This window comes from Crassostrea angulata, chromosome 10, assembly GCF_025612915.1.
Source record: "Crassostrea angulata isolate pt1a10 chromosome 10, ASM2561291v2, whole genome shotgun sequence".
In the NCBI taxonomy this organism is placed as follows: Eukaryota; Metazoa; Mollusca; class Bivalvia; order Ostreida; family Ostreidae; genus Magallana; species Magallana angulata.
The window spans coordinates 47,662,579-47,690,525 of record NC_069120.1 but is presented as its reverse complement, the minus strand read 5'-3'; the positions used below and the strand labels follow the sequence as shown (position 1 = coordinate 47,690,525).

At 32.6% G+C, this 27,947-nt stretch overlaps 1 protein-coding gene across 1 annotated transcript; it reads left to right on the top strand.

Moving 5' to 3' along the window:
- The first annotated feature begins 50 nt into the window (after positions 1-50).
- LOC128168192 (protocadherin-like wing polarity protein stan) lies at positions 51-27,859 on the top strand. Its single transcript, XM_052834371.1, has 20 exons — positions 51-126; positions 10,095-10,166; positions 10,270-10,347; positions 11,779-11,942; positions 12,672-12,731; positions 12,821-12,910; positions 13,878-13,967; positions 14,057-14,068; positions 14,320-14,436; positions 19,034-19,159; positions 20,108-20,186; positions 20,308-20,429; positions 21,362-21,550; positions 22,366-22,533; positions 22,737-22,898; positions 23,376-23,440; positions 25,855-26,114; positions 26,951-27,192; positions 27,278-27,368; positions 27,452-27,859. Exons 2-20 carry the CDS (start codon positions 10,124-10,126, stop codon positions 27,760-27,762), a joined length of 2,469 nt encoding a protein of 822 aa, XP_052690331.1. The 5' UTR covers positions 51-126; positions 10,095-10,123; the 3' UTR covers positions 27,763-27,859.
- Positions 27,860-27,947: the final 88 nt, after the last annotated feature.

Below are 27,947 nucleotides of genomic sequence, written 5' to 3'. Positions count from 1 at the left end.
TTTTGCTATCAGTCACCTGGGTCCTTTGTTTATCTTTCCGATATGCTGGCGTATATTTGGCAAGTTTATCTTTGAAATAAATAGGTGCATCTATATTACACATTAAAGTAAATCAGAAAGACACAGGTAAGTTTAGACATTCAAATCATTCTACGATAACTTGTTAATTGGTTCACTTTATTTACAGATTTTGGGTCAAAATTTATACACTTATAAAGTATACATTTTACAATCGAAAATCGAAAAAATTATACGGAATAAGTTTGTAATTAATATGCATGAAATGCTATTCTTTCGTTATTTTTGTTTTCATTATAAAAACTTTAAATTACGAAATTCATTGACGCTTACTCACAAAAATGATAACTTACTAGTATCAAACAAAACATACATTAGCAACATTGCAATTTGTAGTTTTGATATATTTGGTAAAATAGTTAAAAACAAAATATATACGATATTATTTTTTTAATATAAAATACAGTCTACTTTATAACTAATGTTCAAATAAGTTTGACTGATACACAACATTGTTGTTCGTGTATAATCAACAAGATTTCTGCCTTATAATCCAGTCCTCGATTCCTTATCTTAAAGCTAACCCTTTGACGTCTAATTTTTTTTTGCAGTTAATGTTCTTCTCTATATAGAAAACATTATACCACCATAAAAATATTTATAAATAATTTCTAACCTCTAGTTAAAATGCAAGATATTTGATCTTGTTTCTTCATTGATATTTGTCGTTTAAAAAATGCAATACTAATATCTGGATATTAAATATGTTATTCACAGATAAAAATTTAATATTTATTTTTAAACATTTTTTCTTTATCGATTTTAAACAAAATTCAAATTTTAATTCCAACGAAATTATTTTCTCTCTTTCCACGTTTCCTACATTGTAGGGACAATGGTCTGAATATTCTAAATTGTACAAGCAAAACAAAATGCTGGCACTAAATTTTTGTCAGGGAAGCGAACTAAATATGTGTTAATGTGGTTGTTCCATGTTTGTTTCTTATCCCTGATTAAGAGTGTATATAATGGCTTTACAGCGATGATACACATATATTACATAGACACAGACATCAGTATGAATAAAATATAAGCACTGAATGTTATTTGTGGATGACGTCGGTCCTATACAAAGTGGTGCAAGTTTGTTTACATTTAAAAATGGCGACTCTCGATCTCGACGTAAATTAACATACTTAATTTTCCGAGGTCGGTTATCATGTTTTAGAGAAAGTCTGAGGCAAGTGAAGTGACGATATCAGTAGTAAATTTGCTGAAGAATTTAATGGTTCTAATTATTTTTACAGAATTTGTGTGAAAATAAGGTAAATAAGTCCAAACCTAGCGCAATTTTTTGTGCGCCGTAAATTGCAGTTTTTTACTATGGGAGGCACTGTAACTCCGAGGTCGTCCATCCGAATTTTTTCAGACCGGGAGCTACAGTCCTGCAGCTAAAATAACTCTACATCCGTCCGATTTCCAACTTTGATTAAGCATTATATAATATACCTTTGAAGTATTATAAACAATAAAATAAGGACAATTTTTTTCCATCTAAATAAGTGACAAGATCTCTTTAACAACTGCTTAGAGGTCATACGATGCGATAATACACGGTGGTTTTCTAATAAATACATCATGTAATTGAAATTCATTTTTTCATGAATGTCATGTATGAAAAATGAGAAAATCAGTGAAAAATCAGCACCTGAAAAAATTGAATACATCGTTCCCAGCACAGTATAAACAATGAATTAATAATTGTGTAATTTCACAGTAGTTTATCGAGTTACTTTTAGCTATTTTTTGCACTAATAAACTGGGGTGGTTTTTTTTTAGCTTTCTAAATTCGTAGTTCGTAGTTATTCGTACAAATTTGGAAAAATGGACCCCTTTGAATAACTTACACTAACTTACTCTCTCTCTCTCTCTCTCTCTCTCTCTCTCTCAATTATAATGTTCTTGGAAAAGGGATTTTTGTGTGATCTGATATGACCTTGACACTTGACCTACAAACATCATTTAAGGTACCTGCACGTTCTTTGACCAATAGACATTCTGTGAGTAAAGTTTGAGCCAGGTTGAAACATGAAGGAAGAAAATATGCCTCCGGCAAGGATTTTATATATAATTCTGCTATGAGCTTATTTATAGACCTTGAAGCATGGTTCAAAGTCACTTCTCACCCTTTACCCATTGGCACTCTGTAGGTAAAGTAATTAAGAGCCAGATTGGACCAAGGGGAAAGAAGATATGCTCCAGACAGACGGACAAAAGGATGGATTGACAGAAAGACGGACAGATGTACGGACAGAATGATCACTTTAGGGTGCCTGCAGAGCGGGGCTCTAGTAAAGTTTCTCAATATGAACCATACTCGTAGAAAATACATGTTTCAGGCTAAAAGTTGATTTATTAACAGATTCAAAATATACAATATACAGTTAAACTTCGGTATCTCGAACACCGATATCTAGAATACCACGGATATCTCGAGGTACGTCTGTGGTCCCGGCCATTTTTACTGTATAAGTGATTATAAAAAAAAAACTGGTATGTCGAACACGACAATCTCGAATACCTCGCTGATTTGTTCATTTTAGATTTAAAAAGACAAAAAAATTTTTTTTAGTGTTTATTATACACAATGAATTACAATAACAGAAATGACTATTTACAAGTGTGTATACGCATGAGTGCATGATGGCTTTGTGACTTTCACTACATCCTCTTATTCATAATACGGGTGCATAAACTTTAAGGTATTTTTGTTTTATTAGATTTTATATATTTATTAGTCTCTAACTTAGAACTGTAGAAATTCAGTATTTTAACTTTTTAAAAGTTTTGATACCATACTTATTGGAAAATATTTAGTGATAGAAGTGGACACATGTCAATGAGGAACCATAAGTCATTCTTCGTGCCGCACTGAATGCCTGAAAAATTGTGATGGACGAACTAGGAGCTAAAATACCGCCTATTATCATTAAATTTTTATTGCAATTTAGTATTGATATCGTCTTTTTACTTGTCTCAAGACTCTCTCCGGAACACGCTACCGACCTCGAAAAAAGAAAAGAAGTAGGTTAAATTCACATCGAGATCGAGAGTCGTCTTATTCACATCCCTGTATTGGGCTGTTGGTGATGGTGTTTAAAATACTCTCAGAGGCAAGTCAAGCAGAGAAATCGACATCGTTTATATATAGACAATTTGTGTTCGTTTCAATCGTTTACTTTTAACACTGCACTTTACATAAACTAGCAGTAGAGCTGTTAGCTGCAGGTCTGTAGCTCCCGGTCTGAAAAAATTCGGATGGACGACCTGCCTGGGAGCTACAGTGCCTCCCATAGTAAAAAAAGAAACTGCAATTTACGGCGCACTAAAAATGCGCTAGTTTTGGACATATTAACTTTATTTTCACACAAACTCTGTAACAAGTATTCCTTTTAAAGGAATAATCGGCAATAATGATATATCAGTGGCGTAGCTACCATGTATGCTTATATGCCTGAGCATGCACATTGTTTGGGGGAAAAAAGGAAGACACGCAGTAAAATAAATCAAGAGTTGTATTAAAATAATTTAATGCAACTGAAAAACATTGAATGCCATCATAACTTGCTATTGAGGTCGCATTATAACGTAACCTTGTTTATAAATCAATCCGTCTTCCTAGTTACTATTATGCAACAATTGCATATCACAGCTAATTGTGCCACATACGTTTCACATATGTTTGAACTTAACACACGTACAACATACGTTAAACATACGTTACACACATGTTACGTCACACCGTATGTTACACATATGTTGAGAAACGCATGGTTAACATACGTGTGATAACATACGTTCAACATCACATATGTTTAACATACGTTAGATTTTACATATGTTAAACATATGTGAACCATATGTTTTACATATGTAGATCTCAACCACATGTTACACATATGTTAATAAACACATGGTTAACATGAGTTCTAAAAACCATATGTTACACGTGCGTTAATAATATATATGTTTTACATATGTGTGAAGGCATGCATTTGAATAACTTTACATTAAAATTATCTGCATGCGCGGATCTAAGGGGGCGGGCAGGGGGGTCGGAGGGATCCCAACTCCCCCCCCCCCAAATGAAAGTTAATGAAATTTACACAGTAAAATTATCGCAAATATGCCTCGGATCCCCCCCCCCCCGGACAAACACAATTATCCTTCAGACCCCCCCCCCCTCCTGGAAAAAAAATTTCTGGATCCGCGCATGATCTGCACGTACCAATCGCAACTTCTCGGGCCTTTCCGGCAAGCTCGGAGTCTGCCGGAAAGGCCCGACAAGTTGCGATTGCTGCATGCACATTATCACTCATGTCTCTGAAATGAATGCATGTGACTGAACATGTGTGAAGAAAAGCCTTGCTACTGTGCATGTTTATTGGTTTAAACTTTATATGTAGTTATGCATAAATAAAGTTGTTTCATTAACAGAAGCCACGTGTCTTCTTAAAATTAATTCGATAACGAATCCGGAATTAATACGAAATCGGTTTTAGTTCTGTCGATGACAAAATACAAAATGTATACGTCACATTTTTACGTCACGGAGGCAGAAGATCGAACTGCAGGATGAATTTAGCAGAGGTAAACTAATGATTGTCAAGCATTCGTTTTTATTTACTTGCATTTGAAAAATATATCGTACAATTACCGATGTCAAAAGAGTAAACATGTAGCACGGAGCTGTAACTGTGTTCTCCGGGAAAATTCGGGTTGAATTAATAACGATAAAAATTATGTTTCCCCAGAGAGCTACAACAAAGCAGCTATTTGGTTTAGTTAATTTAGAAGAATCAATACTTATTAAAACCCATAAAATATATGTCGATCTTGGATAAGACGCATTTGAAAACTGAAATATTTGAAAGCAGAGAAAAACTATAGAGCAAAGTCTATGCAAAGTAACGAGTAGGTCTTCCATTGCAACTAAGTGAAATGATTATTGAATTGCCTTCATTAAGTTGTATTCTTATTGCATGGTAATTAAAAAAATGTTTATAGGCATGCATTGGCTGCTTGACTTATCCCTGGAAGAAGACATCAACTAGCTAACACAGTCAATGACAGATGTCTCTTTGAATTGATAAAATCATAATGTAAGTACACATACCATTGCATTTCACAATTTCATTATTTTTTAAGGGTCATCAACACCGCTGGGGAAATTTTTTTCCATACAAATCCAACCTAATAAATAACTCAAAGGTATGGATTTCTATGACATACTTCATTAAAAGTAGAAGTCACTGGGTGTTCAGGATCATTAATGATAATCTGTTGCATGACACCTACACCTACACTTACATTTGTATTTCTTAGTAAGTAAGTGTAAAATTTTGATATATCTATTTATCTAATGCATGTATTATATTTTGTAGCAAATGGATATAATACAGAAGTTTTTTGTAATGAATGATCCAGGTTCCAAAAGTTCTTGCGGAGTTCAAAGACAGTTGCAATGTGGTTGCTAATTTAGTGACAGATTAAGGTAATATTCAATTTAGATAAGGATAAGGATTAATACAGACTTGTATCCAGTCACCCCCCCCCCCCACCCCATACCCCCCTATTTTTTTTTTTGTTGCAGCAAAGATTTTTCTTAAATGTTCATATAAAAAGTGAATTATCAAGGAGTTGCCCCCCCCCCCCCCCCATGCATGCACACACACACACACACACTTTTCTGGGGACTATGTGAAACTATGTGTAAGTGTACTTTAGAATATCATTTCACCCAACTGATTCAAGCTTATTTGCATAAAAAAATATTTACCTGTATACGTTGTTTTCCGCTTACATGTATAAATTATATTTTTTATCATGTATTTAAATGATTGTATGTACTTAAGTTTGTATTAATATTTTAGAAAGAAGTTCAAACAAGCATTGTCATGGGAAAACATTAAAAAGGAAGAAGTTGGAGGTGGACAAAAATCAGATGAATATACTAGAGGTAAAAAATTATTTTGTCAAATTACCGGTAATACTTGTGATTGACCTATTTTGCCCCCTTTATCTCTCTCTCTCTCTCTCTCTCTCTCTCTCTCTCTCTCTCTCTGAGAGCTTGCAAATAAAAGAAATTATTAACAATTGTAAACTTTCTTCATGTTGTATTTGCAATAAAATCTAAATGGATCCTGCTATTCTTTAACAATATTGTTGAATAAAAAAGCAACCGAGGCATTTGTTAATTTTACTTTATCATAAAATGAAATTTAATGTAAAATTCTTTGGGTTTTTTCCAGAAACTATTAAAGCACAGAAGAATGACAACAATATAAATCTAAATGTAATCATTCAAGGAATTAAATTCATTTTTAATCTCGAAACTGTCTTTTTTCTGAAACTCTAATTTTAGATTAACAAGTAGCTGGAAATGCATAGTGAATGTTTCCAAAGATCCACTGAAGTTACTGAGTAATCAATTAAAGTGATTCAAGCAGCAAGATGAAGTATATCAAGAATGAACTGAAAAATTAAAAACATTCAAGAAATTTAATTTTAAGCAATTTACATGTGATACGTATGTAATTCATGTGAAAAACGTACGTTGGATCCACATACGTGAAACGTATGGAATGTGTCACGTATGTCTAACACACGTGTAACATACGTTTCACATATGTTCATTAACGTACGTAAACACACGTGGTACTTAAATCACGTAAAACGTACGTGAGGTCACATACGTATCACACATGTTTAACGTATCTGAAACGTATGTGGCACATTTTGCTGTGTGATATAGGCCCTGTTTGTATCCTGTCATTATTTGTACATGAACATATTTATCGTTTTGATTTTCTGGTCTGAATAATTAAATAAATGTAAGTATACAGTAGTTTGCCATAAATGAGTTCACAAAATGGCCGACGTTTATTCGAGTCTCGTCATCACCTGAATCTTTTGGACCAGCTATTTCTAACGACAAAGTAAAAATGACTATGGCCCTTTTTACGTAATCATTGGGTATAAAAAAAATCTTTGAAGTTTCTTCGTTAAGCAATTTACAGGCTCCGTATTCAATAAAAAGCTACTCAAAATTTCAACAACATCTCTTCCTACCTCACGGAAAATTCAGGAGGATTTCAATTTTGGACATGTGTACCCTTCTAATAAATATTTTCCTATGCTTTTGATTATATTAATGTCTGAACGTTATGTGTGCCCCCCCCCCCCTTCAAAAAAGCGTTGTTTAATTGGACAAAGAATTCGTGTTATATCTTTTTAAACACACTATCGGCGATATGTAAAGTGACGAACAACTACTGGTTAGAAACAGTCAACTTACGGTTTTATTCAACACATTAGACACCGTTCTTGCAATAAATCGATTTAAGATTCCTAATAGAATGTCTTCCTGTTATTTCTGGGGACTGTTAACTGGGATTAAGTCATATTGCGGTGTCCTTTTTCGACAGCTTTCACTTCGAGTTACGATTTTAGAATAACTCCGTTCTTAAGCATTTAAAAAATGTTGCCTAATAATTTTTGCTGTTTATTCCGATCATCCTTCCAGTTTTATTCATGTAAAATCAATCATTTTACATATGTATGACGACATGTTTCTGCCTTCCCATAATTTTTTCTTCTGTCGGTGCCATGTTGGTTTGAAAACTATAATTGTTTACAATATGGCAAAAACTGAAAATATAAAATCAACGGAAGCAGAAAAAAGTCAGAGAATTATCAGATGAATTTTTAATTCTGGTTATCATAGAAAATAGGCTTTATTTCCTTTTTAAATATATATCTTAAAGAAAAAGGATGTTACGGCGGCCATAATGCGCACTCGTTAAGGCACGTGACTGTCTGATGTGTGTTTAGTTATCCTGAAATGATATAATCGTGAAGTAAATTAAACAGAGAACGAGCCGGGTACAACAACAATACTATACAAGTGACCCTCGTTTTCGACTCACTATATATGACAGATCCCTTTTTATCGTTTAGAATATTAAACATATTATAAATATCATATACCATGATATAATAAAGCAAATTCAATATTTTCATTGCCTATGTTGGATGCCCTCTCTGAAAAAAAATGTTAAATCCGTTCATTATGAAGCTCAAATACACCTGTTTCCACATCATGTTGTATACCTTTGATAAAAAACATTATTGTGGAAGTGTTTCCTGTAGTCAGGTATTACGTTTTGTAGTTTGCCATTTAATGTGAACCTTAATCATGATAAAACCAAGTCTACATATGTTTTCTTATCTGATTTGAATGTTTGCACTACATAATGTACCAACTTATCCGCCCTATTCTGTAAATCAAGCATATCTTTTATTTAAGAATAGAACGTGAGAGGAGGTAAAAAAATGATTGCACAAGGAAAAAATTGATAAAATGTGTAGTGGTTTTTTTTATTTACTAAAGCTGGTAGTTTAAATTATAAAGATCATTAACGATGCAATCCAACTACCGGTATATCTTGAACCAAAGATACAATAACAGTCAATATACTTCATTTAACCTCTACTTCATCTATCGAAATTTGATTTTTCAACAATTGAGTTAAAGTGTATATGAATATACTTATTTAAGAATATACCTACTATACATACAAGCATAACATTTATTTATCATAAAATGCTTTTTGGGAGTTGAGTTTTAATCAAGTCTCCCTTAGACAAACCGGAAGTAAAACGGTGTTTGTACATAATCACAAAATCATTACCGTTGAAAAGAAATAGTGAAGCAAGTAATTGGAAAGCAATTAGCAAGCTTGTTGTTTAGAATTAAAATTGTGTAATGTCTTATTTTTTTCATCACAATTGTACAATTAAATGTCGTTAATTATAGTTTGAAATAAACAATAATTTCTTTGGAAGCTTCCCGTCTAATGCCTCGAACATTGCTATTCAAGAGAGAGAGAGAGAGAGAGAGAGAGAGAGAGAGAGAGAGAGAGATATTACATACATCGTACTTTTCATAAGATAGTATTTTCATATTATGTTTAGAAATATAATAGTCATAAAAATTAAGTTGTCATGGCTTTTGTCGGATTCTCTATTTGCATATTTTATTGAATTTTCATTGTTCTAAAAATGTTTATATATCCATATTCCTAGTCGGTAATATTCGGTTCTTGTTGTACATGCACATTTGTCTATATATGTTGAGTTCATTCTAATTTATAATGTTTGTAAGCTATTCTGTCTGTTAAAAGGCAGTGGTGGTGTTAATATTTCGTGGCCACTATATTTTGAATCCCCTCTTCAATGGAAATTGTCGATAGGAGGAGGTTTAATGTTTCATTGCCATTATGTCTTAAATCCCCTCTTCAATTGAAAAATGAAACCATGAGGGGGTATCAATATATTGTGGCAATAACATTTTAACTCCCTATCCAATATAAATTGAAAAGTAGGAGGGGGATCAATAGTTTGCAACCATAATATTTTGAATGGGTTGAAATTTTCATCTTGGGGATTGGAGCGTTCAGTAATTTGCAGCGATAATTAGAATCCGGTTTCAGAATTTCGCGGGGTTCATAATACACTAAATGAATAAATAAATTTGAATTTTCTCCTTCAGCTTATTTTCTGTTTTCATATTTATTGAATATCTTATCCATATAACCTTGTATGTAAATCTAACTTACTGCCTGTTGCAACGGTACGGTATTTTAAAGTTTTCCTAAACTACTGATTTGGCATTCGTGGTTATATGATACTGTTGGACCAATCTCTTGAAAACAATTTCTTAATGTTCATAAAAACGCATATGGAGGAGAACGACGCCTTTTTGTAAAGGTCTTTGTTAAAGGATTTTACCTGAATATACACGTACAACTCTACACAATATCACACAATTCTAGTTTGTAGGGTATATATTTTTTATTAAGATACCTTCACTGCTTTCTCTCTTCCATGTCTAATGATGAAAGATATCCAACATAGATTCCTCATATTGTCAGGTCATTTTTTCTTATGTTTTTTATTTACTTCTGAATAAATCAACTCCCGTCAGTACTTTCTGTGTTTTGATTTTTCTTTAGGCTATCACTTGATCGTTTGTGGATACAATATGATTACCAACACAATAGCATTCAGTTTCTTCATGCTTATCTGTGAGTATGGACACTTTTTTACGCTCCCTTAAATCTACCGAAATGTAGTTTTAATACTTTTCTCAATTATTTTTCCACACTATTTTTTCTTTTAATCATTAAGATACTAGTCTTGCATCTAAGTTGCCTCCGAGTATATCCGCAGACAAACAATTTGTACAAGTTGAGGAAGGACCTTCAGGTAAGAACATGAATTTGATGATGGTAGCAAAACGTGTTGTAAAGTGTGTCATGATATCAAACAAATATTAATGTATCGTTTATTTATGCCTTCCATCAACATATTTTTCTGCATTTGTTTTTCACTTCATAAGACTTAAGTAATTGAGTTTGTGCTAAAATATTGTTGACTTTGTAAGAATTATGTGTTATACATGCAAACCCTTCCAGTAAAATGAAAAAAAACCATGAATATTCCTATTTCTGTTTTTATGTTGCCTTTATTTAACCTTTAATGTACCCTTATAGAATCTCCTCATTATACCCTTTTATTTAGATAAAATATTGAAGAGAAACATAATAACATTATCCTCTGTAGGATGAACATACCCATTGGTCATCCCTATTATACACTGATGTTGTTAACCTGGTGATTATTCGCTTAACCTTTTATACTGATCCTTGTTTTTTATTACATGACCCGTGACATATATTTTAGTAAGCTTGTTTGAAATGACTGTATATGCTGTTATCCTTCATATATGCAAAAACACGATTTGTATGTTAAATTTATAACGTTTGTTATATCTAATCGTTAAGGTTTCTCTTAACTGGTAGTATTGGGCCAGTAAAGGTTGTTAAGTGATGTATGTAACAAATCGTGTCAGATCTAACTTCCTTATATAGGTATCGTTTACTGTATTATTAAGATCCACCCTTTCTATTCAGTTTTATTATGAAATGAACTGGTCAAAGAGCAGAATGAAATTCACCGTAACAAAGTCTAAAAAATAATTGATACAGATATGATCAATTTACGCTAATCAGACAGTCTCAAATTTATTTGCTTACGTTTGAACATTTTTAAAACAATAGTAATTTTATAAAAATTTATTGTTGACCGTTGACATACTTAAAGTATGGGATCCATTGCCTTTTTAAACAGTGATTTCCTGATAATATGATGTTCTTTTGTTCTCATTGATATCTCATTAACATAACATACCATCATTAGCTTCAGTCACAGCGGACAGAACGTATTTTGTTATCATGCCTGTGCGACGGGTTTTGCCAGTCGTGACTCCCGTGGCTCATCGTAGCCTTTAAACTTGTTAAATCCTAAAGTCACAACTGGTCGTACATGCTTCTACAGGTGCTCCACGGGCGGATTGTAATGAAAATCTTGAAAGACACGCAAGTGCATCTTACGATTTTAGAAGGACATGCGTTTCGTTGTGACTGGGGCTATAAGTAGCCCAGGTATCCTGTATCTATCTATGAAGAAATACAGACGGTCGAAAATACATTAGAGACATCTTATGTCATGCATTGGTGGTCTTTTGTCCGCATGGAATAACTTCTTAAAGTTCAACTTCTCTTTCCCACCCTAACGAAACAGTACAACAAATACATGTAATAGTTTACACAAATTGATAATATTTTTCTTCACTAGGTCTTAATAAGACACTCTTTACAATTACTGCAAAAGAATTAAATGGTGGAAATGTAGAAGTTCGACCGGGTGGGCTTACAAATGATATTGTGATACTAAACGGAACAAACAACACAGCCATTGTTACTATGAAAGTTTTCCTGAAAAAGGCACTTGACAGAGAGGTTTGGCAGTTTTTACCAATATATATCTACATTTGTTAGAGCATGTCAATTCAGAATACTAAGAGATGGTTATTACATTTGTTTCATCTGTTTGGTTTTTTTTTTGGTAAAAAACTTCAGGTTTAAAACTTTGTTAAAATACTTTTTGAAGATTATAATCTTGAGTAAACGTTATTCTTTACAAAAACCTAGAATAAAAAGTAAACTTTGTCCCAGAAATTTGGATCAAAATGTTGATTTGTTTATAGTACAATCATTGAAATAAGAATTGATTTTGCGCATGCCTATTTAGCTTAGAAAACAAAACAAACAGAAACAAAACAAACACCAAACAAAACAACGCAGATGCTCACGCCGAAGAACTTTGGCCATAACATTTAGTTATGAATTGAAATACACTTAACATTATAGATGGAGTAGGATATTCCGTACTGTTTTAACCATCATACATTTACCTTGCTAAAGGAATTAAAGGCTATTCTCACATAACATGATCAGCGGTTTGAAGTATTTAAAAGTAAATCATTGGTTTAATTAACAGTTACCCTATCTTAAAATTCAATGGAATATCCTCAAATGTATACTTTATGCAATAAAATTAGTAAATGGAGGACGATATTAAAGTTTCCTTTTATTTAATCTATAATTTTAATTAAGGATATTATATTTAAAAAGTTTTGCACCTACACTTATGTGCTCCTAATCTTAACTTATCCTTACTTTTTACAGACAAAGTCGAGCTTTACATTAAATTTTTCAGCTGTAAGCAATGATCAAAGTCTTCCCTCAGTAAGTGGTACATGTACAATTAAAAATGAAAACATTTAAGAAGCGAAATGTATTTATTATGTTTACGTATATTAAACGCTTTATTCCAGTCTCAATTGTCAGTGAGTCTGTTTGTATTGGACATCAATGACGAACCTCCTAAATTTAGTCAAATTGCATACAGGATAGAACTTCTGGAGGTAAAACTATTATATTGTGCTGACTAATGTGATAGTATATCCACATTTAATGCCTTTCTTAAAATATTATAGAGGTTGAGATTATAAACGTGTAGGTGTACTAGCTACATGTATACGTACACGTTTTTGAAATGTATTAGTTGATGTTTCTTAACTTGTAGGATACATGCATATAGAGGATATCTATATTGTGTGATTTAATACTTGCCTTATCAAACGAGTTGAAATGGTGTATATATATTCGCGAGGCTTGCCGAGCGAATATAACCATTTCAACCAGTTGTAAAAAGCAAATATAAAATCACACAATTATAGATGTTCTATTTATTTCATCGATTTGATTTCTATGATAACGCTTTTGAGACAGTCCTTTGTAACCCGAATTGATATTTTTTAACGAATAAAAACTATGATGCAACATTGTATTATGCGGTTTTTGTGACCTTACGCAATGCAATTTAGTATGTCATTACGGAGATATTTTTAACTGTTTAAAAGCAAAGTTTCACTGAAATAAACCTTGAAATAATTTTTTAGCTCTAAATATTTTTTCTTTAGAGCTTAATCACTTGATTAAGTGGAAATACTGATCAGAAGACTTGAATAATCAAGTTTGATGAAATACACAAAGTTGCGAATGCTCGTTAGTTTGAATTGACTCAAAGGAGGAACAGTTGTTCAATGTTGATGTTTTATAAAACAAGCACTATCCTAATGATTTGAAACTGAAAATGTTGCTTACTTTTGAGATTGCTTACTGATGGTAGAAAACTAAAAGTCCTAAGAAACACTATTTCGGTAAGAGAACGTGTAGAAACCAAGTCGTCACAAAAACTAATGACGTATTACATGAAGAATTTATGTGATTCACCTGGTGCACGTACACGTACCCGTGCACGTTTGAAATCTCAACCTCTCTATTGCATGAATGTATACTTGTATATACAATGTAACTTCATTTTACCAGAATCACAATTTATCAGATGACATCGGTGCCAATGTCTACGCCACGGATCCTGATAACGGACTTGGAGGACTGGTGACCTACACCTTACAGGTGATACCATAATTAAAGTGCTGAAATTTATCTTTAACTGTACAATTCTGTTTTAACAAATAAATGTCTTTCTAACTACTCTTCTTCAGGCTGCTGGTCAGGTAACTTAATAGATTTCATATTACATTGTACTGTTCAATTTCATTCTGAAACAATTTCTTTCAAAAGAAAAATTTACAGAAACTTTATCAATTGCAAAGAAAAGTAAATCATAACTTGTATTTTTTTAATAACCGAACCTATATTTTGATAAAGCTAATGTGATACTATTGTATATATGTAAAAGCTCAAGATAAAGTGTTATTGTCTGTAAAGCAATTGTTTGAAATAATTTATTGTTTGAATATTTCAGGCTTCTGGTCTCTATGGTAATACGTTTGGCATAGATCCATCAAATGGAAACATAAAATTGTTACAATCCCTCGATTACGAGAAGTTAACTTTCTACCAGTATAAGATAATAGCAATCGTGAGTAAGATAGGAAATTTTCCATTGCTTTGTGTGATAAGGATTCGCTTCTGTGCTATACAGGCTAATAAATTCAAATGACGTATTGTTGGGGCACAAGCGGGTTTTGCAAACTTTAAAAAAATAAATGAAAATCACATAAATATGTCAATCTTCAATAATTAATCGTACAATTGCTTAAAATTACAAAAATATAATTTATTAAATTTTTTTTTAATATTATGAACTGACAATTTCGGTCAAAGTCCTTCGGGCTGTATTGGATTTGACCACCCCCGACCATATTTATCCCCTAATAATACTCAAAGAATGATTCCGTATTCCTTAAGTCATAGTCACAGCTGGTCGTAAGTGCTTCTACGGGTTGTTTACTGGCGGATTTTAAATCTTGCGAGACACGAAAGTGCATCTTACGACGTACGCTTCTCATAAATAAGCAAGGTGGCTGTTGGGCATGCACAACTACTACAACGGTTTCCTTGCGAGATCTGAAAAAGTTCGCTGCACTTGAACTTAACTAAAGAAACCCGTAAGATGTCCGTACGATTTCAATAGCACGAACGACATCAAGAGATCCCACTTGTCCCTTGTGATATATGTATGTTGACTACAAGTCGCATGTGCTCACCATCAACACACAGATTATACACACAGTAAACGTACGTCAGAATTATGTCATGCGTACATTAATTGCTCGTGATGCGTGCGAATTGCCCATAAACAAGATTTTTTTTTTAATGATTATGACAAAAATCCTCATAAGGATAAGAGAACCAACAGTTTTACCATTCATCAACATCAAATCAAAGATTCTAGTATTAAATCCCATTTTAAAAACCAAAATCAAGCAAGCAAATGTGTTCTTTCTTAAAAAAGGATGGAAGGCAAAGAATAACAGAACAAGAAAGAACAGAATATTGAAGTAGATATTAGAAGATTAGAAGTGGTAGACGTAGATAAAAGGCATTAGATTTCTCAATCATTTCGATCTGCAATCGTGCTCATTTAGAAGCATATACATTTTAGGAGTACGGAGAGGAACATTGATCTTTGCGCGCAGAACGATATTTTTAAATAATTAAAAACCAACTACAAAAAATCTCACATTCTATATAATAAGGAAGTTGTTGAAAGAGTACTTTATCCATTTTGAAAATATTGATTATCGTCTCATATGACCATTGAAACTTTATAAAAACGTGTTCATAATTGTAGCAACGTCAATATATCAGAAAAAAATTGCAGACTTTGATTTTAAAATGTATGAAGCGGAGATGGTATCACCATTTTAATGATAACATTTCATAAGCAAAGGAATTCGATGTGGGGGTTGTTTACTTTCAACTGAAAATTTCGTCAAGGCTTTTTTCGAAGATATTGTAAAGTTCAACAAATAGATAACAAAGTTGTAAAATCATTAAATAATAATAAAGATAATACACTGGCAAGAAAAATTTTAAATTGATAATTAGTTCGCTAAAAGTAGATTTTTGCATACATTTTCTTCTAGATTTCAGACAAGTTTTCCATAGATATGGTATTGGATACGAAAGATAAATTGAAGTTTCAAAACATTCTTTATTCGTGTCGACCAGTTAAACTAGTCTAACAAAAAGCAGCAATTACAGAATAATAATCTTCTTTTTTACGAGTTCTCTTGACGTTTAAATATTAACCTGCTTACAGTAAATAACAGTATTTACTTACTTGCAGTGCATGTCTAGAGAAAAAATATTCTTTATTTAACATGAAAACTAATAATTTTCCATGCAGCTATCGTAGGGCACAGAAAAACATTGGTACGATTGACTTGCAGGTGACCTACGACGCGAATTTTATTACTGCCGTTCACAAGGCAAACAACAATCATAAGACGGAAGTACGGTTCTTACGGGCATCGCACATTGCGAGTGGCAACCCGTCTTTAGAGATAATTGTACGTGATACCTAAGACTGGCACGTCAAACGTCTTACGTTGCACTCGCAATCTCTTAAATACTATTTTTAACGCTACAATTACCTACGTAGCACAAACACGTACGGCCACTTGTGACTAAGGCTTCAAAGGGACACTATAGCTAATTTCCTCATTTTGGTTTTTCTTTTTGTAAACCTAGTTCAGTTAAAGAATTGATGATCTGCATGTTTCGAAATTTCGAATCATTTTACTGCAATGATAAGCTCACGACTGAATGTTAAAGATGTTCTGGAATTGAAATTTATTCACATTACGTAATTTTGAAAGACAGCAGTTATCAATGGAGTTCTGACGAAAATTTTATAGAAATAAACAGGTAGTGAATATATTCATGCACGGGATCACACATAACTAACAAAGCGTCTTAATTTTTAATGTTAAGAAATTTCTACAATACAGGGAAATGGAAATTTTCTAGCCAAATCTGTCGAAATGCGTGGTCTTTTCATTCTCTTGCTGAAAGCCACACTGAAATGTTTACAACCTATGAGCATGCAGTGTTGAACGAAAGGCTGGGCTAGCAAAATTTACAGTATAGGCTATCAAACATTAGCAGCTTTAGCGATAAATTGAGAACTTTAAATCATCAGTCACAGCTGACCGTAAGTGGTTGGTGATCATGCGTGTGTCCTTGGTTTTACCAGTCGTGGCTCCCGTGGCAAGTCGTAGCGTTTAAAATCGTATTGAAGGGATTAAGAGTGCAACGTAAGACGGACGTTTGACGCACCAGTCGTAGGTGTCACGTGCATTTTTTTAAAGACGGGTTGCCACTCGCAGCTTGCGATGCCAATAAGAACCGTGCTTCCGTCTTACGATTGTCGTGTACCAGACGTTTGCCTTGCGAACGGCAGCAATATCTTTTCTGTAGTTGCTGCTTTGGTGATTAGACTAGGTAACTTGGTCGACCTATTTGAAGAATGTTTTGAAACTATAACTTATCTTTCGCATCTATTACCATAAAATAATGAAAACTTCCCTGAAATCTAGAAGAAATTATGTGCAAAAATCTAATTTCAGCGAATTAATTATCAACTTATAATGTTTCTAGTAAATGTAATTTATTGTTGAACTTAACAATATCTTCGAAAAGTAAAAATCCACATGGAATCCTTTTTTTTTTTTTTTTTTTTTTTACAAATGTCATCATTAAAAGTGTGACACCATTTACACTTCATACATTTTAAAAATCAAAGTCTACAAATTCTTTTCTAACATTCTGATTTTGATACAATCATGAAAACAATCTTATAAAATTTAAATGGTCATATGAGATGATAGTCAATATTTTCAAAGTAAAGAAAGTATCCTGTTTATGAACAAAAATTATCATACTTATGAAAACAACTGCCTCCAGTAGGATGTGTTGGAGTTTTTTTGTGAAGTTGGTTTTAGTTAGAAATATCGTTCTGCATGTTATTATCATTTCTTCTCCGTACTTCTAAAATGTATATGATTTTATCTTAGCATGCTTGCTGGTCGTGGTGATTGGGAAATCGTATGCATTTTTCCTACAATCTACTTCTATATCCAGTTCCTTCTTACCCTGTTTCATCTTTGCATTCCATATTTTTTGTTTGTTTGAGTTTGGCTTTTAGAAGGAAGTTAAATACTAGAATCTTTGATTTGATTTGATGAATGGTAAAGCTCGATTTTTTTTTATCCATGGGTATTCTTTTCATAATATTTTTTAAAATCTTGTTTATGTGCATTTCGCACGCACCACGGGTCATTGGTGTACGCATGACGTAAACGTGACTTACGTTTACTGTGCGTTCAATTTATATGTTGATGGTGAATACAAGCGACTTGCAGTCAACGTATGTGCAACGCAGCTGACAAGTGAGATCTCCTTAGACCATTCGTACAAGTCAAATTAAGGTCATCTTACGGGTTCTTTGAGTAAAGAGCGAGTGCAGCGTACTTTTTTAGATTTCGTAAGGAAACCGTGGTGATTGTTGTGCATGTCCAAATGCTACCGGAAGCTTACAGTAAGCGTACGTCCTTCCAAAATCATAAGATGCACTTGCGTTTGTTGCAAGATTTTCATTAAAATCCTGCCGATTTTACAAGGCTTTTTTTTGTTCATACTTTTAACTTTGCAAGAAAATTACGAGAAAACTGTCATTTCACGGTATTTGTGCAAAATGAGCTGTAGTGTCTCTTTAAATAAATGATAGATTAAAAGGGGTACATAAATTATTAACAAACCACACTACACGAAATGTATTTAAATGGCATGATCACGATTTTGGTCAAATTCGATTTATCAACTTTTATTGTTTAAAATGGTTTAGTAATTCATTTCTATCATCAGTCAAATTTGAGTGTCAGTTGTAGAGTTGAAAGCAAGATATAGAGCTCCTAATTCTTATATAAATGGTAAACAAGGCTCGTGTCATGTTTTGTTCACATTGGTTCATATACCGTGCACACTCCCAGTAAATTAAAAATTTACAACATAACAGTTGCAAGAATACTAATGTTTTGTTTGCATCTGAATATAGTTAACAGTTATATGTCTATTACCACATTACCTTTCTCTATTTTAATCCCGAATAATATTTTTTTATTTATTTATTTTTATTTTATCATTTAATGTCATAATACGGTATATTTTAGGATGGCGGTTATCCTTCACTAAGTAGCACGGCAGAGCTGTTGATCACTGTAAAGGACGTCTCCGATACGCCACCAGTTTTCCTGGGCTTGCCTCATATTTTATATGTATTGGAGAATCAACCAATGGTACACTGGTCTTAATCATATAATTATTTTATCTTTTTCGTTAACTATAATAGCAATTTTTTGTTATATAGATTTAACAAATCAAATTTAAAGAGAATTTGATAAAAAGAAATTGCACATATGTTCATGTTAAACATTATATTATTGATTGAAACGCGTCAATTATTCTTTTGAGTTCGGTTGCATGCGCGGATCCAGAAAATTTTTCCAGGGGGGGTCCGAAGGATAATTGTGTTTGCCAGGGGGGGTCCGAGGCATATTTTCGCGATAATTTTACTATGTAAATTTAATAAATTTTCATTTTCCAGGGGGGGTCGGGACCCCCCCGACCCCCCCCCCCCCCCCTCTAGATCCGCGCATGGGTTGAATACTGCAAAAACTAAAAATTAAAAATGCAAGTGTGATCTGTACAAAAAATGTGAAGAAAAAATGTTAAGTGTATAATTATTACTTGTATATTTGCTATGATAAAACGTTTAGAAGTTTAGGCATTTTTAAACATTTTAATTTTAATTTATTTCTTCATAATTTTTTATAAATAGCATGTGAAATGCTAGTAAATGGTACATGTAGTTATATTAAAACTTGATATGGATTCTTTGGCTTAAAAAATTCAAATTGATCACTGACGGTCCAAAATCACCCCTTAATTTTAAATAAAGTCATTAATGACCATCAACGAATTTCATATAACTTGTGAAATTATTTAAAGAAATTATTGTTCTAAAATTTTGACGTAAGAGGGCTAGATAATTATGGGCATTTTAAGAGTTTACTAATATCCTGGAGAAAAATTATAGGAAACTATCTAAATTTCTAAGCAAATAGAGTTGGTATTTTTTCAGTTAGTAGCTATTCTCTGTTAATTCAAATCTATGTTCTTGGACTCAGGTGAACATTTCGGCACATAACCCTTTTGTTTCTAATTATCAAAATGAACTTTACTAGGGAACATTGCTCTACAGAGTATTAGCAGTGGATGGCGATTATTCAATCCAAAACAAAATTACTTACAGTTTAATAGCGGGTGAGCACAATTTTTCATAATGAATTAGAATAAAGAGTGAAAAACGAATTTGTGTTTGTGTACCACTTGCAATCTACATTGCCACCATTTAATCTTTTGTTTTATCTATCAATATCTGAAGGAGATTGTATGCCATATTTGATGATAAACGGAACAACTGGGGAGGTTTTTACATCAGCAATACTTGACAGAGACGACCATTTCAATCAAAGACACACTGGATGGTGCAACGTAACAATAAAAGTGTGTTCAATGTTTTACATCTCTTTCTCCCTCAAAATCTCGAAGTTTCTTGTGCACTGCAGAGCATATATTTCTTCTTAATATGAATGGTTTTCGAGAGTTACTCCGAGTTCATATCGTTACTCTCTATGCTTCAATACAATACAACGTTGATTCTTCTGAAAAAGGGATCAAAGTGATTTGTATATTTGTACGCGTAGAGATAGCATATTATTATACCTCAATATGATTATTCTATATAAAGCGACATCTGATAGGTTCTAGACAATCACGTGACCGGGCGACAAAACGTCGTGTCTCCCGGGGAATAAATATAATGTCTCAACTCTTCGGAAATCTCTGGGGGGGTTTTCATCCCAAAGGTATGAAAAAGCCAATATGGGCATACGATGTTGACAAATATGATGAAATCAAAAATATGTAATCAATTAAATTCTCTTTATGCTACAAAAACTAATTTTACTATATTTGACTCGAATTTTGGAAAACAAAGATAGACAATCAGAGAAAAAAAAAACAAAATCACGACGTTATTGATTTCGACAAATCGAAAAATTATTGAAATCGACGTATGTTGTTTAATTATTTGTTGTTCGGTATAATATAACTTTGATTACATGATTGTTCGGGAAATATGAAGATTTATTTTCCCAGAAAAATTATATTTCCCTCGGGCAAAGCCCTCGGGAAATACGATTTTTATTGGGGGAATAAATCTTCATATTTCCCTCATCATCATGCAATAAATGTATACTATTGTATATTGTATATATTTTTGTCCAAACCAAATCATATTATAACAAATCATATGAAAAATTTCAAATGTGTTCAATAATTATTAATGAAAATGAGACTGGATATACAAATAGGGGCAATTCTTACAGAAAAAGAGAAAAAAAAAGAGTCCACCTTTTACATAAATGTGATTTTAGGCATCTGAGGTGACATCCAATCCAAGCAACCTTACCGAGTCTACAACTTACCTGATTCTAGTCGTGATGGATGTAAACGACAACCCCCCGATATTCTCCAGATCTGACGTCAATGCCTTTATACAAGAAGACGTGACGGACACTCTCATTTCTATCCCGGGAGGTTTGATGGTTGAAGATCATGATCAGGTACAATACAGAGGAAAAGAAAATCAAAGACAATGGTCAATTTAAGCCAAATGCTATTAAGGAATAAAAATCCTGATGAGAATTGTTTTAAGATTTGTATTTATCCACTGATAAATACAGTCTGCTCGCATTTAACTGATGTGAAAATGTAGACTATTCAGTATTATTATAAGGAAAAGAAAATATTCGCATCATTGCCAGACTGACTCAAATGTCAATCCAAACACGCGACACGCACAGATTTAAGAGAATGCATCAACTCTCAGTGGATGCGCTCAACATGTCGATAAGGAGGAAAACTGGCAAGATTGGAATAAATTATGTTATAAAACAAGAATTATCCATTTCACAGCTTCACGTTTCACAATGGCAATCTGGAAAAATATTTAAACCTAACCATACAACTTTATTTATATCGACTTAGATTCCTCTGTGATTTTAGTTAAACGGGTATAAATAGACCCTATCTAATTACCAATACAATGAATCATAAGTTTAAGAACCATTTTAACAAAAGCTTGCATTGTGACGTAGGCCTGTCTAATTCATTGCTCACCACTCAGCCATTACTCTCTGAAATCAACACGATTTGTCTGGCTTTTGAGTAAAGACTACACAATCGGGGTATATTTCGCTTGAAACCAGCGTAATTTAACTTGTTTTGCCAAAAAAATAGATAGTTACATTCTAATGAAAGTCCAAGGCCTTGTTAAAATGGTTCTATATGCAAGTGATAAGAATTAACGATATTCGCCAGAAACCTAGTTCTTATTATTATTTATTATATACTTCACCTCAAGTGATTTGCATTGTAGGGAGAAAATAGCATTATCGACTTAACAGTGTATGAAAGAGATGGCGTAACTCGTTTTTCTGGATTAACAGCGTCGCCTTCAGTTGCTGATTCAACTGGACATGTTCATCTGAAACTCGTCAATGGTTTCAAATTTGATTACAGAGTACAGACTTTGATTAATCTAACGGTATTGTCATTTATCACATTCTTTGTCTGCTGTTTTTATAATGCTTTATATTTAAAAATGAAGATTTGCTCTTTTAGTTGGAAATTCCGTAGAGATTTCAAAGAATTACGTTATAAGTATAATACCATTTAAATTCAAAATACATCAAGTCTATGTATTTTTTAAGATTTTTTTTTTTAATTTCACTTTGTTATGTGTTGCAGCTTAAAGCTGAAGACAGAGGTGTTCCTAGTCTGACCAGCTATTGTCACGTGATTGTTTACGTCAATGAAACAAACATCTCTTACCCCAAGTTTACCTACAGTAGCTACCGATTCTCTGTTGTTGAAAACCTGGCGTCCGGCACCGTAATTGGTGATACACGGGTATAAAATGTGTTAATCAAAATTAATATTAAAAATAACACGAAATACGTGCACCCCCCCCCCCCCCCCCCCCCGAATAAATACCTGTAAATGCATGTATGTTTGAATGCTGTGGACTAAATAGTTTCGTTTGCGATAAATCATTTTTGCGTCAAAGCACCATTTATATATATTTCTTTTATTCATTTTTTTTTGCAAATCATAGTTTTCTCGAATCATTGGTCTAAAGTTTAAAGACAGTCTATTAAAGGGAACGCATATTTTGGTAAATTACAAGTCTCGCGAAATTAATTAAGGTGATTGAAATACAGTAAAGATCGCGCATTACATATGAATTTCTATAATTTAACGAGAATGGTTGGTTCGACTTAATTTGCATGTATGCTCTTAGATGAAAAATATATTATGCTTGTGTTTCATTGTATAAATTTCCTACAATTGACAATCCGTTCATCTTATTTTCTTTATCAAACAAAGGCTATCGATAGTGACGCTGGAAGATTTGGAGAAATCAGCTATTCGTTGAAAGGAAACTCCGATATGTACGTTTGTCTATGGTTATGATGTTTTAGTAGCTTTAGTTTATTTTATAAAAAGACAACAAAAAACCCCACAGAGTATTTTTAACGAGGTTGTGTATGTATGTGTGCCACTTTGACTATAAATATGGATTAAATTACATCATATTCAAATTATAATTAAATTTTATTAAAAGATAGTTTAAAATACAGATTTTTGGGCCAAGTATTCATTATAAGTTTCATAATAGATAAAAAGTGTAAAAGTCCTATCCAATCCCATTGTCAAACTTCAGATCATTAGACGATGCTTACAACATTTTAGCTAACCTGTTGGGAGACCAGTATGCCATTGTTAAAATTCTTTAAGGTGGCTCGACACACCAATGCATTATTTGATGGATCGATGAAGAATTCTCTTTGAGAAATGATTATTCAAAAATGACACCTATATCGGCCTCTGATTATTTTATATGATTTTTTTGTATTTTTTTATAGAAACCGGAAACATCGTTTTAGCTGCGAACAAGATATATTAGAGCAAAAAATTTGTTATCAATTAATGCACAATACCATTATCTATAAATACATATCAAAAACGGCCAAATAAACTTTGAAATATTTTTGTAAAAAAAATATTTATGAAAACGAAAAAAAAGGATTGTAGATATTTTTTAAATCTATGGATAAAAACTGCAGATAAACTGTTACTCGCATTTAACAATTGCTGTACAATCATATTTCAACAAGAAATTGAAACCAAATAGTTAAATTAAAGTATAAATGGAAAATTTTAAAATCGAACCGATCCCGATTGTAATTAAACTGATCCCGAACGAAATCACATAATGTAAGAATGAATCAGAATTTTGCAAAAATTTCAGGTTTTTTAACCGTAAAATGGTTTCGTCATATACTAAATTTATAATTTATATCAATTACTTAGAAAAAAACTGCAGTTTATTTGTAAAATTTAAATTTTAAAATAATTCTGATCGGGATCAGTTTTTTTTCAATCGGGATCGGTTCAAATTTGATAAATAGCAATTTTTCCAAAATTTCGCATTTTCATTTCAATTTCTTTGTAAAATATCATTGTTTAGATAATACTTTATGGGACTATATGTTAATTTTAAAATTTTATCCATAGATTAAAAAGATATTAAAGAATTACAATTTTGATTTTCAGAAATATTTTTTTAATTAAAAAATTAAACACTTGACCAAACGATCTTTGGCATGAATTTATTTATAATTATATTACACATTAATTGACAACAAGTTTTAAGCTCTAATATATTCTGTTTGTCTGCAAAACAGTTCTTCCTATTTCACTGAAAAAATACAAAAAAATTCGTATAAAATAACTGAAAGCCGATATTGATCTCTGTTTTGTGGAATCATGTTTCAAAAAAGATTCTCTATCGATCCATAAAATAAAATTTGGTGTGTCGAGGAACCTTAAAGCAGTGGTTGATTTTAATATTATTTATCCTCCGGTACCGGACACGAAAACTCATCGAAAGTCAACTAATCAAAAGTTCTCATCTTATTTTTATCTTATTTGCCTTCGGCAGTAGGTAAAGGTCTAATTTTGATCAGTTATGAACCAATAACTCCCATTTTTTTTTTTATTTAAGGTAGTCTAAATATCGCATTTGTATGAATTATAGTAATTGTTATTTTATATAAGCATACTGGTGGGCTGTACTGCCAAAAGTTGTACTTTTTGAATAAACAAATTTACGCGAACAAACATTCACTAAAGAGAAAATCTTGCTCAGAACCAAAGTTATTGTACATAATACGTGTATTTGTTCTCATAATTTTATATATATATATATATATATATATATATATATATATATATATATATATATATATATATATATATATATATATATATATATATATATATATATATGTATGTGTGTGTGTGTGTGTGTGTGTGTGTGTGTGTGTGTGTGTGTGTGTGTGTGTGTGTGTGTGTGTGTGTGTGTGTGTGTGTGTGTGTGTGTGTGTGTGTGTGTGTGTGTGTGTGTGTGTGTGTGTGTGTGTGTATTTGAATTGGTCGATCATCCTAAGTAACAACTATAAAAAATTCATTGTTTACTTTTACTGTTTCTGTTTTGTAAATCCTGCTTTTCTTATACTTTTGTATATATAATTCTTCTGCACCTCATGTTACATTATATGTTATGAGAGAAAATAAATGAACTTGAAAAATAAAACTAAAGTAATTGATAGGTAATTATCATAATAAGCGTAATCAATTACATTTGAAAAAATCAATGCAATTGTAATTGTAAGTAATTGTAAAATTATCAATGTATTTAAAAGTATGTGATCACATTTCAAAGTAAATGACCCAACCTTGTAGGTTTGCATGTATTTTTGGAACTTTGAATGAAAAAAATGGCTTTGTTTTTTTTTAACAGCTTTAGTATTAACTCACAAAATGGACAAATATTTGTCGCATGTAACACCACCAGATGTTTGGATAGAGAGCGGCAGAGTGTGTATCATTTTACAGTAGAAGCACGCGATGGAGGGGGTAAAGTGTCGTCTGTTCCCGTGAATATCACCCTCTTTGACCTAAATGACAATGCTCCCATATTCATGCATTCAAAGTATGAGTTTGGAATTACTGAAAATTCAAAATCAATATCAGGATCAGACAACATTTCAGTGCATGCAAGTTTTTGAATGCTGTCTCTCTATAAGTTTGTCTCAAGATATTCATGCTGCATATTTAGACGATTTTTAATAAAAATACACATACCTGTGAAAGAAGTGCAATTGAAATCAATGAAAGGGAAAAATTCCAAGATAACTTCATTCATCCATTATCAATTTTCACTCGTAAAAATTCACAGGAACGAAAACAGATTTCTTACGTATTTATAATGGTAATTTTGGCATCTTTTCTCCATTCGGAAGTCACTCGGAATACCTCGCACAATTTTCCATGTTATCATCCGGGCTGTATTATGGCTGATGCAATGCAAAACCCCTGTAGACTTTCTATTTTTAGCCGTGTATTGAAACCTGACAATTAAGCTAGAGGGGGCGTTTCAAAATGAAAATCTTGGAATTGTTTTCATACTATTGAATGAACATCATCTGAATCAAGAGGTATTTATAAATATCGAATTATTCAAGAAAATATGCAGCAAAAATATCTTGGGACAGACTATAAAAACCTACACGAAAATTACACGTCGCACAACAGAATACAAATTCATGTATATATATATATATATATATATATATATATATATATATATATATATATATATATATATATATATATATATATATATATATATATATATATATATATATATATATATATATATATATATATATATATACCTCGAATTCATTTTCTGCTTCAAAGTCGGTTAGTCGGTTAATGCCAGCCAAAGATTTTAAAATATCCTATTTAAAAAGCAAACCTATTAAAACTTTTTAAAAAAAAAACGTTTCTATTACGATATTATTATTAATACTGTATAAGACATTTGCAGGCAGTGGACTATGATGAGCCACTGACTCCTAACAGCATCGTGTCGTATGCCATCCTGCCTCGGCCCGACGATTTGGACAAGCATTTCGCCATCAACAATGCCACTGGAGCAATCCGGGTTGTCTCCACACTACATTTTGACCAATTGTCGTCTGCTTTGGGTGGGAAACTGGAACTAGCCGTCATCGCCTACGACCACGGTTCTCCTAGCTTGACTTCTACAGCTTCTATCACAGCTTACTTTCAGGTATTTTGATGAAAGATTATTTAATTCATGTAGTTGGTAGATGAATATATAGAATATACCCCCTTTTCATTTCTTTCATTAACAGACACAAACTCATCTTGCAGTACCGTGTAATTTTGTGAATTCCACGCCTTCGTCCCAAGTTCATCCAGATTCTCAAATTAGCGCCTTTTCTGGTTAGTAAAATATCTAGATACGAATGAGGTGTCCGTTTCTTTAGGAACAATTCAAAATATATTCTTTATGTGTGTATATACAGGCCAGTCTTTCGTACTGTGTCAAGGACAGGAGGGATACATCCAATGTGGACCAGGAAAAGCCATTCGAATTCTCTCCGCTGTTTATGGAAGACTAAGCGATGTGATTTGTCCATCGCATCATGTCGGGTCCCTGACGTGTCATGCTCCTTCGTCCACAGACCATGCTAAGTGGTCGTGTAACGGATACAGACGCTGTAGTCTGTTTGCTGACAGCAGCGTGTTTGGGGAGCCGTGCAGTGGCGTCAACAAGTATCTGGAGGTATCCTTCCACTGTGTCGACCAGAGCAGCGTGGATAATATATTCGGATAATTTCATTTATAAATGCGCATAAGTCAGCCATTAAACTTCAATGTACTGTTTTCAAAACTTGAGTTTATTAAACATATTGCAGAAATTTGAAAAAAGGAGTATTATTAATTGGTGGGATTTGCTGTCTAATGTAAATGGTTAAATGTATAAAGCTTTATATATTACTTGTGTAATAACATTTTAGG